The following is a 25572-nucleotide window of genomic DNA, read 5'->3' on the forward strand; positions in this document are numbered from 1 at the left end:
CTGCATTTATTGTAATCCTTTAAATATAGTTTCTGACATTTAATATGGTCTCACAAGGGTGTATTAGAAATAGCTCCAAGTATAATCATAACTTTCCACTGCACCCTGTAATTTATCTTTTTCCTCCCCTTTCTTTCTAGAATATGTTAATTCTTTTTTTTGTTATTTAAACTCAGGGCTCATGTGTATATAACCAATAAAACATACATGCCAAAAAGTACCCTTGCAAAACAGTAAAAGCCAAAAGGGCACCATGCCAAACGGAGATGCAGATTAATCACTCCCCATTCCTTTCTGTTCAACAACAAGCTTGCTGCAAGCACATAGGATATAACCCACACAAGTGCCATCCATCACTGCGGATGAAACAAAAAAGCCAGAAATTTAGACCCATGTAGCCGAGGTGACTATAACCTATTCCGGACAAAGAAAGTTAAGTTTCCAGCTAACATGAAATTGATTGCATCCCCAGACCTTAGCTGCTCAAGTAGAAACAAATGCATGGCCTGATCACATTATTTCCTTGTAAAATGAGATGGCAACTTCAAAACAGAAAAGAATAATAGGTTTCTTTTCCAAATTACTTTTGAATCAGAAGACTGGAAGATTTAGTGGTTTCCTGTTTCAGCTTGCAAAGTAAAAAGTATAGATACCACATAATTAGACCCGGCCTTTTTCCACAGCAGTTTTCAATCTGTTCTAAAAATGACAACATAATCTAACCCTCTTTAATATGATTCAATTAAGATACAAGACTGTTCGTTTCAGAATCGTCATGCAAAATATCCTCAAAAATATCCTGTAATTCATGTTTAAAATAAGTCAAACTGTTGTAATTCTGGCTTTCAAATTTACTCTGACGGATATATTTAGTCTGATTTTATGATGTAAAAATATTTTGCAATGTGCACATTATGAAATGCACTTAAAAGGCCTTGCGGCAAATTTCTTTCTGTATCAGTGTCAGGGTAAAGAGAACATTATCACAGGTTTCAATTTTAAAAATAAGTTTTTAACAGGTTTGCACATTTCTCTTTCAAAGGGGATAATAAAATGGCCTATAAAGCTTGGTCAAAAAGCTGGGTTTGAAGGAAGGACTTTGAAGGGAGAGCTTTTAGGAGAAAATTCCACAGACCGCCATCTAATTAAAAGGCAGGACTGCAAACCAGGAGCTGGACAGCGTGGAGTCAAGGACCTTCGACATAGTTAAAACCCCAGTGCCCCTTTGGGTAACTAATGGGTGAACCTGCCCTCACGCCATTTAGGAGACGGCAGATTTCTCATGACCCCTGATCACATCCTTTGAACAGTGAGCAAGTGCCGATTCAGCAGTGGAAAAAGAACGACAAACTGAATGAGGTCCCAGGAATCAAAACCTGTCGTCATCCCCCGACACAGAGTATAAATAATAAACAGATGACTACACCTCCCATTCTCCCCACCTTGGCATCTGGCCAACAGGTAAACTTCACGAAGACCGCACAAAAAGTGGGATGCTCCTGACGCACTCACGCAAGCAACTAAATTGTGCCATTAGGCACATCTATCCACGCCCATAGTCTGTAAAACCAAATTAGCCAGAACAAAGTATTTATTTAAATTGAATGTATGCCTCCCCATCTACTATTCTGGTCCTGAAAGCAGATTTTGGCAGTAAGCATGCAAGTCCCCTTCACTTTTAGCTTCACTTGAATGCAAATATTAAGGTGTGGTTTGATCAAGGTGCAGAAAGTTGATCAAAGGAATTGGAAGGGTAAAGCCAGCAAAACCATTTAGTCTGCAGGAACCCAGCCAAAGGAGTGCAATCTTAATATTGGAGCTGGGCTAGTCAGGAGTATTTTAAATCTGGAGCTCTCTTCTTCAAAAAAGCTTTCGAGACTTCTGATGAGGGGAATATTAATTAAGAAGTAACTGCTTATATTGATAAATTGTTAGTCGAGGGTAATCAAATGGTTCACACCAAGGAATTATAAAGAGTTCAGATGCAGTCACATCTAAAGTCACACGCACAGTGTTGCAGCGGTATAGTTGCTGCCTTACAGTGCTTGGAGCGCCAGAGGTTCAATCCAGACTACAGGTGCTGTCTATATGGAGTTTGCATGTTCTCCCAGTGACTGCGCGAGTTCTCTCCGAGATCTACGTTTTCCTCCCACATTCCAAAGGCATACAGGTTTGTAGGTTAATTGGCTTGGGTTTGTATACTTGGTATAAGCGTAAATTGCCCCTAGTGTGTCTAGGTAGGCTTGTGTTAATGTGCGGGGATTGCTGGTCGGTGCGGACTTGATGGACCGAAGGGCCCGTTTCCACGCTGTATCTCTAAACTAAACGAGTATTGCAACAAGACTGGCCTATTTCTATTCAACCATTCCTTCCTATATTACTATTTTTAACGTGATATATTTGGTGTTGCACAATGTGGGGAAAAAAGGATGATTTGGCAATAATAACCCATGGTACAGAAATGCGATGACGTAAGCTGCTTTTCAAAGTTCTCTTTTGACCCAAGGCAACATGGTTGCAGAAGCAATTGGAAAACATTATTAAAAGTACAGGTATCTATTGCTTCACTAATGCAATTTAGCACAAATATTTATGTGATTACTGTACTGGTTTGCAAAAACTACTGGAGCCAAAATAGGTTTGACAGAGTCGATGACATTTCTTAACCCAGAAATTTGGATTAAATACTGTGTTCACTAAAAAGGCCGAAAAATGATTAATCATAGTTTTCATCATTCCGGCTCACAGATAAGGAAATAAATTAAATAAAAGAATATATTACTCATTTGTGATAAGGCTATTATCCTAATGTACAAAAAGTACACTTCACAAAGAGAAAGCTAATTGCTATGTAAAGAAACGGTTGGAGAATTTAGAATAGTGGCAAAATAAGATTCAAACAACCCGATAACTTAAACATCAAAGTATTTTCCTGACTCCACAAAATATGCCTAAGGATGAAACAACCAGTGGAACAGAACGTTCAATTTGTAATTGCATTCCTAAAAACATTTGGTCTAAAGGCCTAACTTTGAATTCTGACAAGAGCCTTCAATGATAAAACACCAAGTTTGCCCGCTTATTGGGTAATACGATTCAAGAGAGCAAAACCTATTCTGATCTGGGACTTCCCTTCCCTTAAAGCAGACATTGCAGCATTCTGGGAATGTGCAGAAACATGCAACACCTTTATTTAAAAATGTAATGTGTAGGAAGGAACTGCAGATGCTGGTTTAAACCGAAGATGGACACATAAAGCTGGAATAACTCGGGGGACAGGCAGCATCTCTGGAGAAGGAATGGGTGACGTTTCGGGTCGAGACCTAATTCTGTCTTATTTTACAATGTTTCTCAAGAATAGAATAGGGCTGTAATATGGCATCATTGCTGATTATCAATGTGAAGTTGAGGTACAACTCCTACCAACGTCTTCCAGGATACAGGAGGCACAGAAGACCGCAGATGCTGGAATCTGTAACAAAAAAGCAGGCTGCTGAAGGAACTCCCTCCACTGACAAAGAGTTCCTCCAGCAGTCTGTATTGTCTTCTTCCATTGCACAGATGAGCCCCCCATTACGTTAAGGGGAGGGGAATTGCGCTCCTAGAAGATGCCCATATCGTGAGATTCCTTGATGCAAAACCTCGTCATTGGTGCATGCATCAAGATAGGTTTTGGAAATATATAGATTTTGCACTTATGTGTTTTTGCCCTGATATAAATTCTACGGGAGCGAATTTTATTCCATAACACATGTTTTATGGATTGTGAATTCTGTAAGGGGCAAATTGCAGAGTCCTAGCACCAGGGTTGCTTGCAATTTAATTGGGAGAGGTTTCCATCAGCACTTGCAGAGGTCCATTAATCTGTTCCGTACAGCAAGCCAACATTCAGCAGAGCGTGGATGTCCGTGGATCAGGTTTACACAACAAAGCACCTCTCCTCCACGCACCTTTGCACAAGCTTGCAGACAGGAAGGTTGCTGGGCTTGAAGTGAGTCAGGGTGTCCAAAAGAACGCTGACAAGTAAATACATTTCAGGAGTCTTCTCTGGGTTCCGGGGCTGGGACTTGAATTAAATTAAATTGAAAGATACAGCACGGAAACAGGCCCGTCGACCCACCGAGTCCAAGCCGACCGTCGGTCACCCATCCACACTAGTCCTGTGATCCCATTTTATCATCTGCTCTCGACACAGGAGGGGCAATTGTACAGAGGGCAATTAACCTGCAAACTCGCACGTCTTTGGTGGAATGTGGGGGGGGAGACCGGAGGAGTACCTGGAGGAAACCCACACGTTCACAAGGAGAACAAGCAAACTCCAAACAGACGCAACTCAAGTTCAACACTGAGGCAGCAGCTCTACCAGATGCACCACTGCACTCAAGGAGATCCCTGTTAAAGCTCGCCACTGAGGGACTGGCTACCTAACAAGTCATACAAGTCGGAGAACAACACGATTCATTTCTCCTGGTAATGCTATAAACACATAATGCATGGGGAATGCCACTGGTACATTCACAGTTTAACTTCAGCGGAAAAAAGCCAATCTTCACAAGTGCGACTCGTGATCGTATGTATCAGAATTGTTTTTTTGTTTTTTTTTAAATCATACCGTATCGAGAGACAGTGTTTTACTTGCCATCCAAACAAATTATATATGGTTACACCTGGTAGTGCATGAAACAAAATAAACAAGAGTGCAGAAGATAGTGTTAGCAGCTACAGAGATAGTGCAGATAAAAAAATCTGGAAAACGTCCATTTTCACATGGGCAGTTTTAGCAGGCTGAATTTGTAGTCACTAACATTTATAATGGAAATAACCTATGTATTCTTGTCTCGCAGTAATTACAGTGAGTCAATGCACAAATTATTCCCTCAGTTTGCTGGAACTACACTGGATGAGATGGCATTCCCTACAGTCTTGTATTTTATTTCATCAGCCGAGCACGAGATGCAATACAGCACATTGACTACCGACTGCAAGCCTCCCCACACCCAAGGTTCTGCTGCCCCTGTTACATTCGCCTAACAAGTTAGTCCACCGGGTCCCCCATTGGGTCGGGTACTTTTCGGCACTGTCGTTCCGGCGCCGCCGATTCGGCGCCTCCGTTTATAATATCTGTACTCATCAGAACCCTAACCCTAACCTCTGTAAATACCTCCAGATAAATAAAAGTGTTCCATGCATCACAATACTCCGGGATAGTGAATTCCAGAGATTCATCACCCTCTGCAAGAAGTTCCTATGCCAAGGATATTGCAAGTGAGATCAGCTTTATGTTAACAAGTTTGGAAATTGGTTTCCACTGGCCCACCGCTGTGGCACCCTAACCCTAACTCCAACACCCCGAAACGGAGGCACCGAAACGGAGTCGCCGAATGGTACCATTCCGCCCCCATCTGCTTACCAACCATTGACTACCTGCTATAAGCTCCACTCATCCAATACTCTACTGTCATAATCCATATGCTAAGGCAACCTAATGCCCAACCTAAGATACAACCTTATTTGTTGAATCGCCAGGAATTTCCTTGGGACAGTGGGGCTAAGAGAATTTCAAAATGTAGAAACAAGGAACTGCAGATGCTGGTTTACACAAAAGGACACAAAGTGCTGGAGTAACTCAGCAGGTGAGGCAGCATCTCTGGAGAACATGGGTAGATGACGTTCTGGATCGGGACCCTTCTGAAAGGCTGGTAGACTTCAGACTTTCAAAATGCTGGCGACTACCTTGTCAAAGTTGTGCTGACCAACTTGGATGAACCCCCTCAAGGAGGTCTGCCTGCAACCAAACTATTGTCATTACATTCAACCTTTGGTTGTTTTTAGGTTTGCTTGCATTTCCTTCATTAAGGCTGACAATATAAATGTTCAGACAATCATGTGTAACACTTTCAAGTGCCAAAGACACATTAAATGTAACACATTATAATGCTAGCAGATCTCTCCTGGTGCTGTTCATAGGTAGTTTGTGATCTTGGAATGGGATGAATCTTGTTGCTATGGGAAGGATGTTGTTAAGCTGAAAGGAGTACAGAGATGATTTACGAAGATGTTGCCAGGACTTGAGGGGCAGAGCTGTAGGGAGATGTTGGGCAGGCTTGCACTATATATTCCTTGGAGTACAGGAGTTTGAGGGGTGATCTTATAGAGGCGTACAAGACCATGAGGGGAATAGATAAGAGTGAATACACAGTCTCTTTTACCCAGAGTAGGGAAATAAAGAAGCAGAGGACATAGGGATTACTGTATGTGGGAGGGAAAGTTTAATAGAAACCCAAGGGGCAACTTCTTCACACACAGAGTGGTGGGTATATGGAACGGACTGCCAGAGAAGGTAGTTGAGGCACTTACTATAATGACATTTAAAGGACGTTTGGACAAGCACATGGATAGGTAACGTTTAGAGGCATAAAGGCCAAACACATACAGGTGGGACTAGTTTAGGCTCGGCATCTAGGTCAGCATGGGCAAGTTGGGCCGAATGGCCTGTTCTCGTGCTGTTTGACGCTTTGCTTGGTTGTTATGTTCAACAACTAATTAGTCCTTTGTCTTTAAGAGCAATGGTCAATTACTTCATACTAATTGCAATTGGTTATACATTTCTTCAGGTCAACTGAAAGGTCAGTAAACTGCTTCAAATTTTCAGTTACTGAGTTAATGACTAGCTTTCTTTATTATTATTAAGATCATATTTATAACAAAGCCAGACATAGAAACTCCAAATTATGTGCAGTGTGTGCCCATGCATGCGTTGGTGTATTCGTTGATGCATGCATATGCACATGCGTATGCATGCATTTCCACACACGAGTGTGCATGTGCACTTGTATGCATGTGGTGGGAAAGGGGCAGGGGAGGAGTAAATTGTCAGCTACTTTTGGCATAGGTGATGTAAGAATTTACAGTAGAACCTCTTATTTTTCCTTTGCCACACTGTTTTCACAAGGCAGGCTCACTTTCCGATCTAAACTGCTACATCAATGAATGTTCCTGAGAATATTGGCTAACCTAGGAGTGCATCTTTTTGAGATTTGAGACGCTGCCTGATCGGCTGAGTTACCCCCACTAGGTATCGATCGTTGGTATAAACCAGCATCTGCAGTTCCTTTTTTATTACCAGGAATTCATCTTCGTTCCCCCCTGACCTCCTCAGGCCCATAGCTGACACGGGATCACTGATCTTTACTGGGAGCGGCATCAATTGCAAAGAGGATGGGTCGCACTCCTCTAGGCCCATGTTTCCTCCACTGAATGACGGTGCTGCGAGGCACAGAGATTCAAATTTGATAGGAACTGTGAGGGGAAGAAAGTTGGCATTTTAAAACCTCATCCATTCTCGTTTGTTCTGGATCGTGATCTTACACTCCAAATAGAATTCCCGCAATAATATATTGTATATTTTTAAGTGCTGCCCACAGTTACATTATAAAAACAAGCAAAACATATCCTGTGAAACATACTATTCTCTCACATCCAAGTGTTGCGCATACCTTTAAGGAACATATTAATTTGCATGAACACAATCATCAGATGCAGGGGGCCAACCTTCGCTAAGTTAGCCTCTCTTTGAACCAAGTGTTTATGTGACAGCAATGAAACCTTGCAAGCTGAATAAGTCACGCTCACTTTTATAAGGGGCTAGACCAAGTGGGACCCATTGGGGGATAATGACATCCCATCTCATTTGAGTAGTGACTGCCAGTAGTTCCATACAAGGCCTTCCAATGATATTACCCACTAGATTGCTCATAGCCTATGGAAATTATATCCTGCTTTTAAAGGGGGGAAAAGTATAATTTTGTTCATTATGTATTACTCTATTGCAATAAAGCTGCTTTCCGGACATCAACCAGAGACTGACTGCCCTTAGCAGAACTTAACCGTGATTAGAAATCAAATTTTCTTTCCTTTAAGGTATTCAAGAGAGTTAGATATAGCTCTTAGGGCTAACTGAATTAAGCTATATGTGGAGAAAGCAGGAATGGAGCACTGATTTTGGATGATCAGCCATGATTATATTGAATGGCGGTGCTGGCTCGAAGGGCTGAATGGCCTACTCCTGCACCTATTTTCTATGTTTCTTCCATAATGCATGCAACTGCTGAGGTCAAGAGGGAAGTATTTTCTAGTGGTAGGCAGTTTTGCTGGATATTGGAAAATAGTGGCTCTTGTCCTTGCGTAATATTTATTTTTGAGAAGCACAATTCGGCAACAAAACACGTTGCGGCTTTTGAGGGAAGTTCACTGGCCAGCAATTTCCTGGAAATCCCAGCTCTCCTGGGTGCAGGCAAGAGGAAATAAATAGGAAATTACTTTTTGCTTCATGAAAATGCCACTTGGTCAATAGCAATAGATGCGGTTCAAAACTGAAAAGGAGATCTATACATTGGCTTTTTACAGATATGCTGTATGTGATGAACACGTCCCGTAGTCTCAAAAGACTTAACAATAAATGTACCAACAATGATACGAATTCCAACCAATGAAGAAACTCAAGCTTGAAACCACTTCCTTGATCTACTTCTCCGATATCCAATAAACTGCACTGAAAATTGGTCATGCACCACCAATTGAAAATTGATTTACTATAGCATACATTCTCAAACAGGTTTTGCTCGCACAACAAGTTGAACTTCGTGAACCAGCTGAGACAAAGAGTTATTTGTACATTTAACATATAAACAGCAACTTGTTTGGCAGCTCAAGAGAATTGCAGTTTGAAAGATGGAACCCGACTCACAAAAGCCATTACGATACGATACGATAAAACGTTATTCATCCCCGGAGGGAAATTGGTCTGCCAGCATTAAATTGGCTGTTGCAGAACCTGAAGCTAAACTGATCAACTACTCTAAATGGGCCTTTTCGGCACACCAGATTGATTTTTTTGCTCGTCTTTATCGCGACAGAGTCTCCATCTTGGCTGTCAGGGTGATCGAGGCACTCGGGGGTGGGGGGGGGGGGGGGGAGAGGATCGGTGTTGGCAGGATCCAAGGCCATGCAAATGCAGCATCAGTGCGAGAAAACAATAATTCTAAATGTGTTTTGGTCAGTCATTCTTTGAACATTGTCAGCAATGTTAGATCATTATTTAGGCTGGAATGGGTGGGAGGTGAGGAGGGTAAGAGTACAACACAGCACTCTCCAATGAACATATATGTGTGTCTTTAATATGGGTGCTAAATGTACCCCTCCAAAAGCAAAATGAGACAAAATCCTTACAAGCTCTGGGCCTTGGATGTGCCCATTCAGGCTTCAAATGTCCAATTGTTTATTTCTCACAAGCTAATGATGTAGACTTCTGCAGCCAGCCAAAACCTTTAAATCCCTCTCACTTCTGCTCATTATCAGAATGGGTTACAGCTGATGTATGTGGCTTGAGTTACTTCATAAACTGCAAATGACTAAAATACAAAGATGCCCATTCAACAAAGCGAACCTTCAATATTGACAAAATATTGGTCAAATACTTTGTATTTTAGTCATAAAAATGACAAAACAAATAACGTAAAATTTACTTACTTTAAAAGCGCAACTAACCAGACTTGAATCACAATATGAATTAGATACATATATTCCCTATTTACTATAATTCATTAAGAACTTAAGAGCGACATTCTTTCCAAGTTATTAGAACATAACAATGTTAAATAATGAACCTGGTTATTATACAATGCTGATTGTTTTATCATCCTCTTTAAAACTGCATCTCCATCCGGGAAAGCAAATCAATTACAAAAAAAGTATTATTTAATTTTTTTAATTTTTTATCTATCCATCCATTTATTTATTTATTTGCCTTTTTATTTTTATTTTATTTATTTTTTTTGTTAGAAGTACAATAATGTGGCACCACAGTACCTAATACTTGTTGACATATTACATTTCATATACAACTTCTTATTTTTAATTTAATAATAAAACAGAAATAAGGAAGAAAAGAATAGAAAAGGAGAGATTGACATAGAGTGGTACGTGAAATAGAAAGATAGCCCGAAAGAAGAAGTAGAAAAAGAAAGAGAAAGAGACGAAATAGAGAAAAAAAGGAAAAAGGAGATTGAAAGCGATATACCTATTTAATGTTCCTGGCCACCCGTCACCTGATTCTGAAACATTTTATTTCTATGGTTGTGTTGCACCATATGCTTGTAAGAAGTCGATAAAAGGAGACCAAATCAATAAGAATTGGTCTATTTTACCTGCTAGGAGTCGCATTTCTTCAAGATATGCCGTTTCCGACATATTTGAAATCCACATTTTGAGCGTTGGTGTTGGCGCATTTTCCCCCAAAAAAGTATTATTTTAAACAGGACACTGCAAAGCAATAGCCGAAAGGGCAAGATTGGTCGAAAACAAACATCAGTGGTTTATCCACAATATGACCATGCTCATTCAATTCTTTCCTCCCAATGCAAGATGTCAAAAGAGTTGGTAGAAACCTCAGCATTGTGCTCCCCGTCGACACCTGCTGAACATTACGTTGCATAACACGTGACAGTTGACATAGCAAAGCTAAAGGATAGATGATGACAGAAAATCATGGCCAAAAAGGTACGAGAGAAAGAGGGACAGGCAGTCGCAGATTCAAATGGATAACATTTTTGATATTGACCATTGATTATATAAAACTGGAAAATCAAGCATTTTAAAGGATGACCTCACATTTATTTTCCCATGCATGTCTAATAACATTAAACTTGCGACTCTAAAGAAGAACATCAATGACACAAAAACATCATAAATGTCATAACAGTTGAAAATAACCAATGCCAAACTGCAAGCCATTAAAATCCACCAGACCAAGCAACTTCAATGAAAATATACACATCTGTTCAGTATCAACTGAAGCTAAAATTGAATCAAAAGATAAATAAGAATAAAAGGGATTTCAAATTTGAATTAAAAAACAATGTAAATAAAATAATTACCAAGGTCAGCCTTTTCTTTTAACACATCCTTGAAACTGAGGCCATTGTTGAGAGTGCATTGCCTGTAGTGATGCAAGGTTTCCCTCTGTCCATTGTTCCTCAGCTCCTTTCTCTTCGAGGGTTTCAGTGACACGGCACCGAGGCCTCGTGTCCATGTGCTGAAATCCGAGCACGTCCATTTCATCAGGTCATCCAGCTTCACAACTACTTTCTCTGAAACAGCCACAACTTCATCCTGTAAAGAGTACCAGAAAGATTCAATGAAAGAACAATAAGAGCTTGCTGACCATTAATCGTGCACCATAGCTTCATAAGATCATAACTGATAGGGAGCGGAATTAGGGGATTCGGCCGATCAAGTCTGATCTACCTTTCCCTCCAAACCCCATTCTCCTGCCTTCTCCCCATAACCTCTGACACCCGTACTAATCAATAATCTATCTATCTCTGCCTTAAATATATCCACTGACTTTGCCTCCCCAGCCTTCTGTGGCAAAGAATTCCACAGATTCACCACCCTCTGACTAAAGAAATGTCTCTTCACCTCCTTCCTCAAAGAAAGTCCTGTAATTCTGAGGCTATGACCTCTAGTCCTAGACTCTCCCACCAATGGAAACATCCTCTCCACAGCCACTCTATCCAAGCTTTTCACCATTCTGTATGTTTCAATGAGGTCTCCCCTCATTTTTTTTTTTTTACATTTCACACAATCAGGGTTTCCATTTACAAAAGTCAAGCACATCTCAAACATAAGATTTTAATATTCTAAATTAATTCTATGGCTGACTGAATAATATCTAATAATATCGCTATGCAACTGCATCGTTACATAGGATTAAACTGCACAGGAGTACATTTAATTCATCAAGTTAGTCCGAATAAAAATTTGTCGTACTGACCTGTTCCTTCCCAACAGTCCCGCACTTTTTCCTTCCTACATATTTATTCTCTTTTGGAAGTTATTGCTCAATTTATTTCCACCACCCTTTGAGGCAATGCATTCCAGATCATGACAATTTACTACACTTCTTAAAACAAAAAGGTTCTTTCATTTTCTTTCCCTAGTTATCATCGCAATTCAGTTAAACCTGTGCCTGCTTGTCACCACCTCTCCTGTGTTATTATTCAGCTGATAAAATGCCTAGGTAGCCTGCAAAAGGAATCTGTAATAAACCATTCAAAAGTTTACGAGAGCAGCTCAGGTGACTTTCCTTCTAATCTCTGAAATTGTCTCTCTGAAAAGCTTCTGCATGTAGACTGCAGAGATAAAGAAGTATCCGATCACTCTGAAACATAAACTATTGTTTCATCTCCACTGTGTGCCACAATACTACAGGATCATGTGTGCTAGGTCTTTTCATCTGCATTTGCCATTTTCTGAATATATTTAACTGTGAGAGAAAATGATAGATTAATATTCCCAGTCTGAAGAAGGGTCTCGACCAGAAACGTCACCTGTCCATCCCCCTCCACAGATGCTGCCTGACCTATTGAGTTCCTCCAGTACTTAGTGCTTTGTTCAAGATTCCAGCATCTGCCAATTCTTGTGTCACCAATTCAAAATTAATATTCTGTGCATTATTTGAAAATATCATGAGAGGGACAAAATTCTAGGGACAAAACTGACTGACTTTAGAAGAAAAAAATCGATGTCAACACTTATGTAAAGATTTATTAGTGCAATTGATATTGCGCACTCTGAATGTCAATTGTTTGCACAGGTAGTTTGAGTGTTGCATTCATAATATGACTGAAGACATTTTAAGATTTTGTGCCAGAATAAATTAAGGATTCGAAGTGTTCAGCACTATCTTCTTATTTTTGTTCAAACCTTTTGAGATTCTTCCTAATCTTGTAATTTATTTATTTTTCTTTCATGCAGCATAAATCATTTTCACTAAATATCTAACATGCCTACATGATTATAAAGCTGAACTAGAAAACCATTGAAAAGGAACATACCCATTATTTGCATTTGCCATTGAAATAATCAATCAAATTTATTTTAACCATAATGTGTGTGTGCAACCACCACAAACAAAAGTGCATAAACGGATCTGTACCAATCCACTTTAAATTTCACAATTTCCTCGAATTCTTCCATCCCCCCCACCAAAAAAATTCTACATTCGTTTACCAATAATGAAATATAATTTACACCATGTTCACCTATAAATGAAAAACCCTCACTGCTAAAAATGTTAAAGCTCTACGTAAACAGATATTGGTAATGAAACGATGTCTGCATTAGTTTGTGAAAATGTCATCTGGTTAATAAAGCTCAAGTACAGGAAACAGACAAAGGCATTTTACAGCTTTTGTGATCCATTTTGAATCTTCTGTTGTTGTGTGATTTGTTTGAATTCTCTTTTATACTTACTGCCTTGATGAGCACATCTGTTAGCTGTGTAGGCAGTAATGCTGTAATATGAGAATGTGAAAACAATCACTTTCCAAAGTTCATCAAATCAGCTTTAATGCCAGAATTTCCAGATGCTTTCCCAGATACGATTTAAGGATTACACAGAGTAAAAGCTTCGATCTGAAAGGTATCCTATGCCCAAAATCAGATCTCATCCCCCTCCCCCTCATAATGACTTAAACGGTTTTGCACAACATTTATAAAGTCCTCAAATACAAAGATGGAAACTAAAATATAGAAACCAGAGATTTATTTGTGGCTGTAGATTGTAACGTTGAAGTAATTACTTGCTATAACAGACCTTACACAAGGAGACAGCTACAAGTCACCAAACAGAATCATACTATTTTTAATGAAAATCTCCAATATTCATCTTTAGAAAAAGCAATAAAGTAATTATTTAGCATAATTTATAATGTAAGTAATGTTACAGGAAACTGACACAAAGTACAAGTAAACTATGTAATAAAATGTTGCTTACTGTTAGCAATGAAATTGTATGCAATCATCCATATAATAATCTTAGTTAATGTATGGTTTGCTCTGTTCAACCCTTTGATAAAACAGCTACCAAAAGAAAGAAAATCTGTCATGCTGAGAATGTTTCAGTCTGTTGCCTCATGAGGTCAAAGAAAGAATTCTTCAGGTCAAAACAGATTAGTACACCTGCTTTGCTGTCTATTGAATTACTGACCTCGCAACATGAGAAATGATGCCTATAGGAATGAGAAAACCCTTTATGTAAAGTGGCTATTTAGTAATTCATGTTTCTAACAAAAACCTGTAGATTTTCAATTTTATTAACATTCTAAATTCAATTAGTAAAAAGCTCAATGTTATAAATCTACATTAACATGTAGATTCCAACACTAATGTTACATTGAGCATGAACCACACATATGCGTTTGGAACTCTGAATTGTATCACTCACTTTATGAATGATCTGAAAATGCACTCTCGTTCCCACAATAATTTATTTGGCCTGCAATCAAATCATAAGTAGCTTGTGTCCTAATCCTGATTGCACAATGTTTTCTGAGAAATGTCATGTTTAGAACAAAGACAACGTTAAAAATGTATAAACAGATAAAGCGCAAAAATTAAAAAATGTATTAATGGTCCCATTTTCTTTCAAATCCACCGTTCTCTCTGGATAGCACTGGTCTCAACTATCCAAACTGTTACTTCAACGCCCACCTTATAATTTGATCACACTTCAAAAAATAGTGTCTAAAGCTGTCATTTTTTTTCCATGCTGGCAATGAATCACCCTGAAGATAGACACAAAATGCTGGAGTAACTCAGCAGGTCAGGCAGCATCTCCAAGTTACTTCAGCTTTTTGTGTCTATCTTTGGTGTAAAGCAACATCTGCAGTTCCTTCCGACCCAATTAATCCTTCTGCACTATTCTACCAAAGGAGACGTCAGCACCCACTCTGCACCAGCTCTTTCACCTGATGTACCAGAACGAATGTCAATGGTGAATGCCCAAAAAGTTATTTTTCTGGTCTCTAGTCCAAGGTCAGTAGCCTTCCAATTAGCTGACTCAGGACAAACCAAGAGATAATATTTTGTGAAACAAAAGAAAGAGTGCTAGAGAAGCTCAGCGGGTCAGGCAGCTTCTCAGGAGAGCATGGATAGACAACGTTTCAGGTCGGCAACCTTCCTCAGACTGATATTATTTGGGAGTATTTAATTTTACGCAGTTGTACTGTACGGACTTTTACATGGCGACCATGGCTGCTCAAATGATGAGAACCTGATAGCCTTACAGCCTATAAAGACTTGTCAGAGCTATTCTCTGTGCAGGTACGTACACTTCAGCCAGTGCAACTTCCATAACTGGTTGTGTTAGTGAATGGAGCAGTCTGAAAGTAACTCTTGGTAGAATGATCAGTGAACTCCAGGGCAGATACATAAATATATCTTCAGTAGCTTTACCTCTCCTGATTTGCAGGTGCTAACAGATCTTGGCATTTCTTATTTAGGATTTCTACTCCAGCCTTTCCCAAACGAGGTTGATCCCTGAGATGGTGGGACTGTCATATGAGGAAAGATTGAAAAGACTAGGCTTGTATTCACTGGAGTTTAGAAGGATGAGGGGTATATCATATAGAGACATATAAAATTATAAAAGGACTGGACAAGCTAGATGCAGGAAAAATGTTCCCAATGTTGGGCGAGTCCAGAACCAGGGGCCACAGTCTTAGAATAAAGGGGAGGCCAATTAAGACTGAGGTGAGAAAAAAACATTTTCACCCAGAGAGTTGTGAATTTGTGGAATTCCCTGCCACAGAGGGCAGTGGAGGCCAAATCACTGGATGGATTTAAGAGAGAGCTAGATAGAGCTCTAGGGGCTAATGGAATCAAGGGATATGGGGAAAAAGCAGGCACGGGTTATTGATTGGGGATGATCAGCCATGATCACAATGAATGGCAGTGCTGGCTCGAAGGGCCGAATGGCCTCCTCCTGCACCTATTTTCTATGTTTCTATGTAAACCTCTAGCCCGAGGCTACAAAAGGCAGGCGCAATAGGATTATGAGATTCCTAAATTGATGGTAATTTAAACATATGCTGTACTGATGGTGTTCCTCAGATCCGATTCCCCCAAATTATTTATCTTTCCACAGTTGCTGCATGTCTTGCCATGTTTTTTCTAGCATGTTCTGTTTTCAGTTCAGATTCCAGGCGTCTGCAGATTTTGATTTTCATATTCATTTTTATCCTTGGTATTTGTGTCATGCAACTCCTTGTTTATGACCTATTTTCATCAGCTCAGCAATTCGGGGCTGATAATGCTGCCTCATCTAAAACCACTCATCAATGCAGCACCAGCATTGTATCCTGCTATTTCCATTTTACAAGGAATTAAAAACTGTAAGATAAGAATCTCGCACTGCCTACCTACATAATCCTTGCACCTTTGCGCACAAATCTTTGGAAACCTGCCAGAATGCTGACTGAATTGTTGCCAGAAAGAAATTTTTGAACAGATATTATATAAAATGTTGTACTCTTAAAAGAACATTGTGTAACCATTGGAGCCCAGTCATTTCACTGTTAAAGGCGGCAGAGGACTTCAACAAGTTATTAGAGCCTTACTATTGAATTCACGGCATTATTAGAGGGCAGAATAACTTCAAGAGTATTTGGTAACTGGGACCTAATTTAAAGAAGTCAGATGCTTGGCACCATCGTTTTATTTCCCCTCATCCACCCTGCAACCACCCCACCCAACACCCCGAACAATAAAAAAAATTCTCTCTGAAAGCAAGCTTTTAAGAGCTCTTTAAATTACCCATGTCAGCAATGGAGTTAGGAAAGTATTTTTTAACAAATGTTAAATTTCATTCCAAGGTATTTATGTTCCGCGATCCTTCCACCAGACCAACTTATAGTCATAAAATATTACGATCTTGCTCTCCAGTTTAAATTTATGTCATTATTTCCCCTCCGATATTATATTTAAAAAATTGTTTAAACATATCTTTAGTTACTGCCTTCAGTGACTGACCCACTTTAAAATGAGCTTTGCCATGCAGGCAATGCTGCTTGCTGGATTTGAATTTCGAAGTAGACAAGTGACTCTTGGGGGGGAAAAGGATATTGCTGTTTTCCTATTACTATATTCAAAACAGATGACATTATTCAAATAATTGGCACATTAAATGAAAAAGCCCATGATGCTCTCAGTATCAGAACAGTGCTTGTGAACATAAGAAATGCAAAATTTGGAAAAAAAATTGTTGCCAAAAATATACTGCAGAGTATTTTGCAGATTTGCATAATGGTATTCATTCTATTTGATCCCTCTGGGGAGTAGGACATTAATATACTGTACAGTGAAGATGAACTACAATTTATTCAGCTTTACTGGAATAGTTTGCCATTATTAATGCCGCATATTTATGCCAAATTTAATATGCAGGCACAATTAGCATCTTATGATTCACAGCACAGCAACAAAAAGGTGGATTAGAGTTGAAATAGAAGGTAATTGTTCTGCGACAAAGTCTTTAAAAAAAAATCTGAAAAGGAGCATACAATAGCAATCTATTAGCAAATCTAACTGCGTAGGAGGCCATTCATCCCCCAATGCCTGTACCAGCTCTTTCAAAGCTTTCTATATAATCTCATGTTGCATTTCTCTTTCTCAATAATCCCCCCTTTTTGTTGCTTTACTAAGTACGCATCTGATTTCCTTGACAAACTTCCTATTGAATCAGCTTCTGTTTCAGCTTTTCAGGCCATCCATTCCAGGTTATAACAATATTCGCCTCTAGAGAGTCATCGGGTGATACAGCGTGGAAACAGCTCTTCGGTCCAACTTGCCCCAGCTACACTAGTCCCACCTGTCCGTGTTTGGTCCATATCCCTCCAAACCCGTCATAGAAATATAGAAAATAGGTGATGCCATTCGGCCCTTCGAGCCATTCAATATGATCATGGTTAATCATCCAAAATCAGTACCCCATTCTGTTTTTTCCCCCATATCACTTGATTCCCTTATCCTCAAGCGCTAAATCTAACTCTCTCTTGAAATCCATATGGAAATATCCTATCCATATACAATGCCCTCCATAGTATTTGGGACAAAGACCGATCATTTATTTATTTGCCTCTGTACTCCACAAATTGAGATTTGTAATAGAAAAAAAAAAAATCACATGTGGTTGAAGTGCATATTCTCAGATTTTAATAAAGGCCATTTTTATACATTTTGGTTTCACCATGTAGAAAACTGTAACCTGGCCATCCTATTTTTTGCATCTAACCAGTGGTTTGCATCTTGCAGTGTCGCCTCTGTATTTCTGTTCATGAAGTCTTCTGCGGAGAGTGGTCATTGACAAATCCACACCTGAAGAGTGTTTCTGATCTGTCGTACAGCTGTTTGGGGATTTTTCTTTATTATAGAGAGAATTCTTCTGTCATCAGCTGTAGAGGTCTTCCTAGGCCAGCCAGTCCCTTTGCGATTAGTAAGCTCACCAGTGCTCTCTTTCTTCTTAATGATGTTCCAAACAGTTGATTTTGTTAAGCCTAATGTTTGGCTGATGTCTCTAATAGTTTTATTCTTGTTTCTCAGTCTGGTTTATTTGACTTTCATTGGCACAACTTTGGTCCTCATGTTGATAAATAGCAATAAAAGTTTCCAAAGGTGATGGAAAGACTGGGGGAAAGGCTGAGAGCTCTCTTATACCTGCATTAAGAAGGCATTTAAACACACTTGAGCAATTACAAACACCTGTGAAGCCATGTGTCCCAAACGTTATGGTGCCCTTAAATGGGGGGGGGACTATGTATAAACGCAGCTATAGTTTCTACATGGTGAAACCAAAATGTATAAAAATAACCTTTTATAAAATCTGACAATGTGCACTTTAACCACATGTGATTTTTTTCTGTTACAAATCTAAAATTACGGAGTACAGAAGCAAATAAATAAATGATGGGTCTTTGTCCCAAACATTATGGAGGGCACTGTACCCGTCTGTAGAACACAACATGCTGGAGTAACTCAGCGGGACAGGTAGCATCTCTGGAGAGAAGGATGTTGCCTGTCCCGCTGAGTTACTCCAGCATTTTGTGTCTATGTTCGGTTTAAACCAGCATCTGCAGTTCCTTCTTGCACATATACCTATTAGAAACATAGAAACATAGAAATTAGGTGCAGGAGTAGGCCATTCGGCCTTTCGAGCCTGCACCGCCATTCAAAATGATCATGGCTGATCATCCAACTCAGTATCCCGTACCTGCCTTCTCTCCATACCCTCTGATCCCCTTAGCCACAAGGGCCACATCTAACTCCCTCTTAAATATAGCCAATGAACTGGCCTCGACTACCCTCTGTGGCAGGGAGTTCCAGAGATTCACCACTCTCTGTGTGAAAAAAGTTCTTCTCATCTCGGTTTTAAAGGATTTCCCCCTTATCCTTAAGCTGTGACCCCTTGTCCTGGACTTCCCCAACATCGGGAGCAATCTTCCTGCATCTAGCCTGTCCAACCCCTTAAGAATTTTGTAAGTTTCTATAAGATCCCCTCTCAATCTCCTAAATTCTAGAGAGTATAAACCAAGTCTATCCAGTCTTTCTTCATAAGACAGTCCTGACATCCCAGGAATCAGTCTGGTGAACCTTCTCTGCACTCCCTCTATGGCAATATTGTCTAACTATTTCTTAAACGTTGGATAGTCCCAGCCTCAACTCCCTCCTATGGCAGCTTGTTCCCTTCACCTACCACCCTTTGTGTGAAAAGGTGACCCCCTTGGATTCCTATTAAATCTTTTCCCCTTTGAACCAACCAATATCCTCTCGTCTGGTCTGCTCAGTGGAAACATCTTTATTCGCTGCCTGGTTGGTTCTTATGAATAGCTTGATTTCACAAATTCATCCCACTCTTTCTCCTTCTTACGTCATCTTTATTTGTGAGGCCACATCTTGTAGATTCCACACTCTGACCTATTCGTCATTGATTGTCCTTTGCTTCCCAAGTTCAATTTGCATTGATGTGTTGCCTTCAAACCGTGACTGAGAAAGTTAAACTCCACAAAGAATCAAAATGTTCAGAGAGAGCCATGCAGTCGTACAGCATGAAAACAGATCCTTCGGCCCAATTAGTCCATGCTGACCCAGATACCAATCTACGCTAATCCCACCTGCACACATTTGACCCATATCCCACAAAATCTTTCATATCCATCTCCCGGTCTAAATGTCTTTTAAATTGTGTCACTGTACCTGCCTCAATCTCTAGCAGTTTGCACCACATAAGTGCCACTCGGTGTGAAGAAAACATTGCCCCTCAGATTCCAAATAAACCCCCCCACCCACCCCACCTCACCTTAAACATATGCCCTCTGGGTCTTGATTCTCCTTCCCTGGGAAAAATTACTGTGCATTCATTACTGTGTGTTCATCCCTCATGATTATATACATCACAATAAGTTCAGACCTCATCCTCCTGCACTCCAAGCAATACAGTTCTAGCCTGACCAACCTCTGCCAGTAACTTCCTCATCAATCTTTTCCGCACTTTTCCCAGCTCAATGGCATCTTTCCCATATTCCCTCTAGTTTGCGATATCACGAAGCAGGGTGTAAAATTGGTGTACTTTTGCTATTGTAATTGTAGCATAAAAACCACAACATGCATACCCAAATGCTTGTGTATATAGTGTACAACATACAACAGCATATGCTTTTGTGTGGCATACATTATATTGTGTGCACAAGCAAAGTATGTATGTACAATCTAATTTATACCGGTTGCTCAGGAAGTGAGATACATAGTTCAAACATTTAAGAGACATTTGGACAGATACAGAGAGTGAAACGGTTTAGAGGGATATGGCCCAAATGGGACTATCTCACATGGGGTATCTTGGTTGGCATGGACGAGTCGGGCCGAAGGGCCTGCTTCCGTGCCATTAGACTCTATTTATTTTTGAAATACGTCAGCATTCCCGTAAATCATTTTCATTCCAATGCAGTCCAAGTGTTTTATGGGAATCCATCTATTTTTGACATTGGATAAAAAAGGTCACGGTGTCACAGCACCAAGTTCACAAACATTTGGCAAGTGATATCTTTGAAAATTAAGATTTCTTAAAAATGATGAATTATCGATTTCGGGGGGGGGGGGTTCTAAATTTAGAAATCAATATGACAATGATGGGTTAATTACCTCGTAATTCCCATTCAGCGAGCTGAAAGCTGGTGTAATATAAAAGAGGATGATACAATGGGAGAGATAGATAACCATTAATGCTGACGAGAACTGTATGTACACAACACACCTATTAATATGTGACAACTGCGTTCACATATTAATGGGAGTCTCGTATTGAGCTCGCTGGAGCTTGGTGTAAGTTTCTCTGGGCACTTTGCCAAGGATTAGGGATCAGTGTGAGTGCGCGCTTGTTGCTGTTCCTGCCTCCGTTTCTCTTTGCTAATGAATGACTAACTCTGGCCAGAAGGGAAATGACATCAGCGGCCGTGAAGTAAGACAGCATCTGGAAACTACAACCTGCTCCCATCCTCGTCGTGTTATTGTGAATCACACAAGGTATTTGCACAATTTCAGCCCTGTCCGTGGGAGCAAACTTCCAGCTTGCAGCCACCCCCCTCCCTCAGATGATTTTGAGGTTTTCCGGGCGATATTAACTGGGTGTTAATCATTAACAACAGCACTTTGGTAGTGGACTCCGATATCAGAAATAGCAAATCAGCACAATTTAACCGCAATGCTAAAAACACACAGTGCATTCATATATAGGGCAATACACACAAACGCACACAGGTTCGTGTGAAAACAGCTGTGCATCGCTTCCAATGCATGTAAAATCATAATACGACTTCCTACAATCTAGCTGAATAAACAAAAATTATCAACCAGCAGGTTCGCATTGAGAAAACAATGACGAGTCCCGCGTTGCTGCATTCAGCCACCAAGATGCAAATGGCATGCTATTAAATTGTGGCATTTGCAGATATTCCACCCTGCATAATAAGCTAATCGCTTTCAGCTGCTTAACATGTTCTGGAGGAGGGGGCGGATTTAGCCTGAAGTGCCACGGATCTATGTTTCGTTATTTATTTTATTCTTTTTCCCCCCCGATCACTAAACCGCGTCAAGTAATACATTTCAAAAGCAAATAATAAGGAAGGGGGGTGGTTGGAGACAGCTGCACAGGAAAATTTAGACAGGGGGAGGGGTAACAGAACTCTGGAGAAAGGTCACTAAGTGTTTTCAATAGTTTTTTTCAACTGGCAACAATGAATTTAGTAATTATCGATCTGGAAAGAGAAACTAAGCAGGTAAACAGGTCGAATTTTAACTGGATTGGATAGTAACAGTAGCAGCGCAGTTGGGTCTTTTTTACTAATGTATTCGGAAAAGAGAACACTAAAAAACAATACGAGGGATTAACTGCTTCTAAACCTGTTGCAAGATATGAAAAGGTAATTTGACACGCCAGTCTTTCAGAATGCACAATTAACTTCGACGTGCAGACAAGAGCTGTTTTCACGAGCACAACTAGTCGCCTGTAGTGTTTCCAATCTATACTCTCTCGCCCCTATCAGGATACTGTAAAAATGCAGTTTAAACGCTGGACTATTTACACGTCACGTTAAACCAGCACTTCCAATGCGTAACTGTTTATCATCGATTTCCACACACATCACTACTAAATTACAGAGCACAAACGCCGCGCAGACCAATCCGGTCCCCCACTGTCCTTCTAATGTATTTATATGGTAAACTGAGTCAGATTTCAGTTTTTAATTTAAAAAAGGTTATTTAAAGATTTGCGTCATAGCATGGAAAATTGAGAGGCTTGTTTCCTTGGCACGCTAGATATTTTTTTTCTCTCTCATCTGAATGTGCTGTTTGGATGTTTACATGGAAAAGGACCCGTTTTCACTACACACTGTAAAAACACATCACATGTTGACAATCTTGAAAAAAAGACTCGGCGCATCACATCTCTGGTGCACAGATAGCGAGACACAGAGCTGGCCTTTCACTGTATTGTTGTACCTGTCCCTTTTCACTCGCTTACACGCCTTCATATAATAGCTTTGATCTCACCCCGTTTCGTAATTTCCGCCCTTTAGTCCATGCTAAATATTTTTAATCACATAGTTTCCCCCCCCCCCCCCATGCCCAAGACAAATAGCTGAACATTACCCAACCGAGCTACAGGGGGAGGGTGCAAATATCAATTCCTTTTCGCTTTACACTATACAAACGCATTCTATGAATGTACTTATTCGCTATAAAGTTCATGTCCAGCATATGCAATATACACGGCAAAGTGTACAGCCCATATTTCATAATTATAGCAACGAGAGAGAAAAAACCCCATTACATAGTCCATTAAAAGTGAATCAAACAAGAAAGTGGGGGGGTCATCACCTCTCCGTGGCCGATCGACCTTCCTTCGGGTATATCTTCGGGGAGAAAGTAGAGTTTGGAACTCGACAAAAGTTGCTTGTTGTTTCTCTCTTCCCACAACAGCTGGAGTTCTGCTATGCAAATCGGAGCTCCTGGCTTACATCTTACAAAGAAAAAGTCTCCGAGGGAGAGGATTCTTGGTCTGCCTTCAAGACTGAATTTGAAAGCTTTGTAGAAAATGTAGGCTCCGTGTAAACCGCACGGAGAGCCGACCCACTGCGGGGGGAAATAAAAACATACACAAACACTATTAATAAATATATTGTTTCTTTTCCCAAACAAAACAAAAAGTGAAACGTTGGGGAAATTTTGACTGGGAAGGGATTTTAAAAAAAAATCAATCAAAATATGTTTGGAACAATTTCTGAAGAGATTTAGGTCAGCTTTTTAAAATATATATATATATAAATATATATATATTTTAAAACTTTTATGCCTCATCCACAAGTCAATTGAAAGTCAGGGAGAGGGAAGGGTGCAGACGGTGGAAGGGTTTGGAGGGCAGTGTGAGAATAATAGCAGAAAGCAGTTTAATACCTTGATTGAGTCCGTCTCCATATCGCCCTTCTCAATTGATTGAAGTCTACATTCTCTTCCAAAGTTGGCTTGAATGAATGTGCGAGGTCCTGGCAGCTCCAAGAATATTTCGTAGGAAAGTGCAGAGATGGTGCAATATGAAATTCATTTCTCTTTCCCCAGACACATCCAATATGATCGCAGTCTGCACCCAATTATCGCCCCTCCCCCCAAGTTTTGATACCTCCTCCCCAAACTGCACCAAACGCCTGAAAGTCCTATTGTTTTTCTTCTGCAAAGTGATCTGTAAGTCTGCCTTTGCAACCCCGAGGCGCGCCGAATTGCGATGCTTGCGGCCCCCGGCGCGGGTAGAAATGCAGCCGGGGCGGCGGGCGGGAGGGGGCGGCTGTCCGGATCACCCCTGGCCCGGTTGCCGGCGGGTCGGAGGCGGGGGTTCATTTTTCGCCGCGGTTTTTGTCAACACCGGCCTCTACCGCCCTGCCAGGACCTGCGGCATGACGTCAGCGTGTGTGTGTGAGAGAGGCAGAAGATTTCCTGCAGCGGGTCCCGGGAGCGCGCGCCCGGGCGTCGCGGACGCGCTTCACTCACGCGGGAGCGCGCCCCAGGCACAGAGAGGGAGAGAGTGCACGGGCTGCGCACACAGAGAATGTAAACTTCAATCAATTGAGAAGGGAGCAAATTCTATTGCACGTGCACGGGCCGCGCGCATTTCTGCACCCCCCCCCCCTACGGGGGGGAATCACGGCGAGGACGCGCATCCCCTCTCATTTCCCCCTGAACATTTTTTTTGGCAATTAATTGATTTAAAAAATGCAAACAGGCGAAGCTGGCGGGTGTCTGGAGCGTTGCCACTCATTGACAGCTCTGCAATGCATAACATCACGGTCCCCTGCTTGTTACCTATGCTCAGGTGCATATTTTGAGTGACATAGATGCCAGAGCTGGGAAGAATGCAATGCATGGATGGCTGCAGATATTGGTTGGGGTGCATGTATTTATTACATGCAATGTTTCTGTTCGGGCGCATATGGTTTATAGTCACAGAGCTGCCCAGCTCAGAAACAAGGCCCTTCGGCCCACCTAGGCCATGCTGGCATAGATTGTTCTGGGGTGGATAAAACATGGTTCCGGATGGTACTGAGACTGAAATACAAATACTGCATGGCATGTTTCCGGATTCTACCGCTGTTAGAGTGCAGGGGTTAATTTTAATGGCTTGTGGCGGCACTGATGCTAGAGTGCATGTAACCTGAAAAGTTAGTCTCGGGTGTCAATGTCAAGCAGAATCTGCTGCCCTTTGCCTGTCTCACCGGTTGCTTTTCATATTCACCACTCTTGACAGTCTGCAGCACACATTGGATTTGCGTAACTGAGATTCGATGCAGAATTCGGTTAATAATTAAACGTTTTCATTTTTTTTCTCTGCAGCTATTGCAAGTTGCAGAAAACAAGGAGGGGAGGGGAGGGGGGGTCCAATGATGATTCTACGCGAGGTAGAAGACGCGTCCACTGTATTGTTCAAGAAGGAACTGCAGATGCACTGTATTTGCGGTTTCGTACGATAACTGCAGTAAAACATCTCGGCGCCTGCAGCGTAAATAGCACGTTGATGTTGCAGTCAAATTCTGTACCGCGAAAGCCGTGTGTTATTTCTAACACAGTAATACGGTCCGAACGGGAAGCTTTCGCTATCATGTTTTCTCGCAAGCCTCCACCGCAACTGAT

General features: G+C 40.8%; 1 protein-coding gene across 1 annotated transcript in view; it reads right to left on the reverse strand.

Moving 5' to 3' along the window:
* The window catches only part of arid5b (AT-rich interaction domain 5B), a 153074-nt gene extending 128771 nt beyond the window's left edge, over positions 1-24303 (reverse strand). The window contains exons 1-3 of the mRNA XM_033034284.1: positions 23848-24303; positions 23272-23526; positions 10935-11169 (exon numbers count right to left, since the gene is read on the reverse strand). Coding sequence (XP_032890175.1) covers positions 10935-11169; positions 23272-23526; positions 23848-23868 — 511 coding nt within the window. The 5' untranslated portion in view covers positions 23869-24303. The remainder of the gene's footprint in view (positions 1-10934; positions 11170-23271; positions 23527-23847) is intronic.
* Positions 24304-25572: the final 1269 nt, after the last annotated feature.

Source organism: Amblyraja radiata, chromosome 15, assembly GCF_010909765.2.
Source record: "Amblyraja radiata isolate CabotCenter1 chromosome 15, sAmbRad1.1.pri, whole genome shotgun sequence".
Classification (NCBI taxonomy): domain Eukaryota; kingdom Metazoa; phylum Chordata; class Chondrichthyes; order Rajiformes; family Rajidae; genus Amblyraja; species Amblyraja radiata.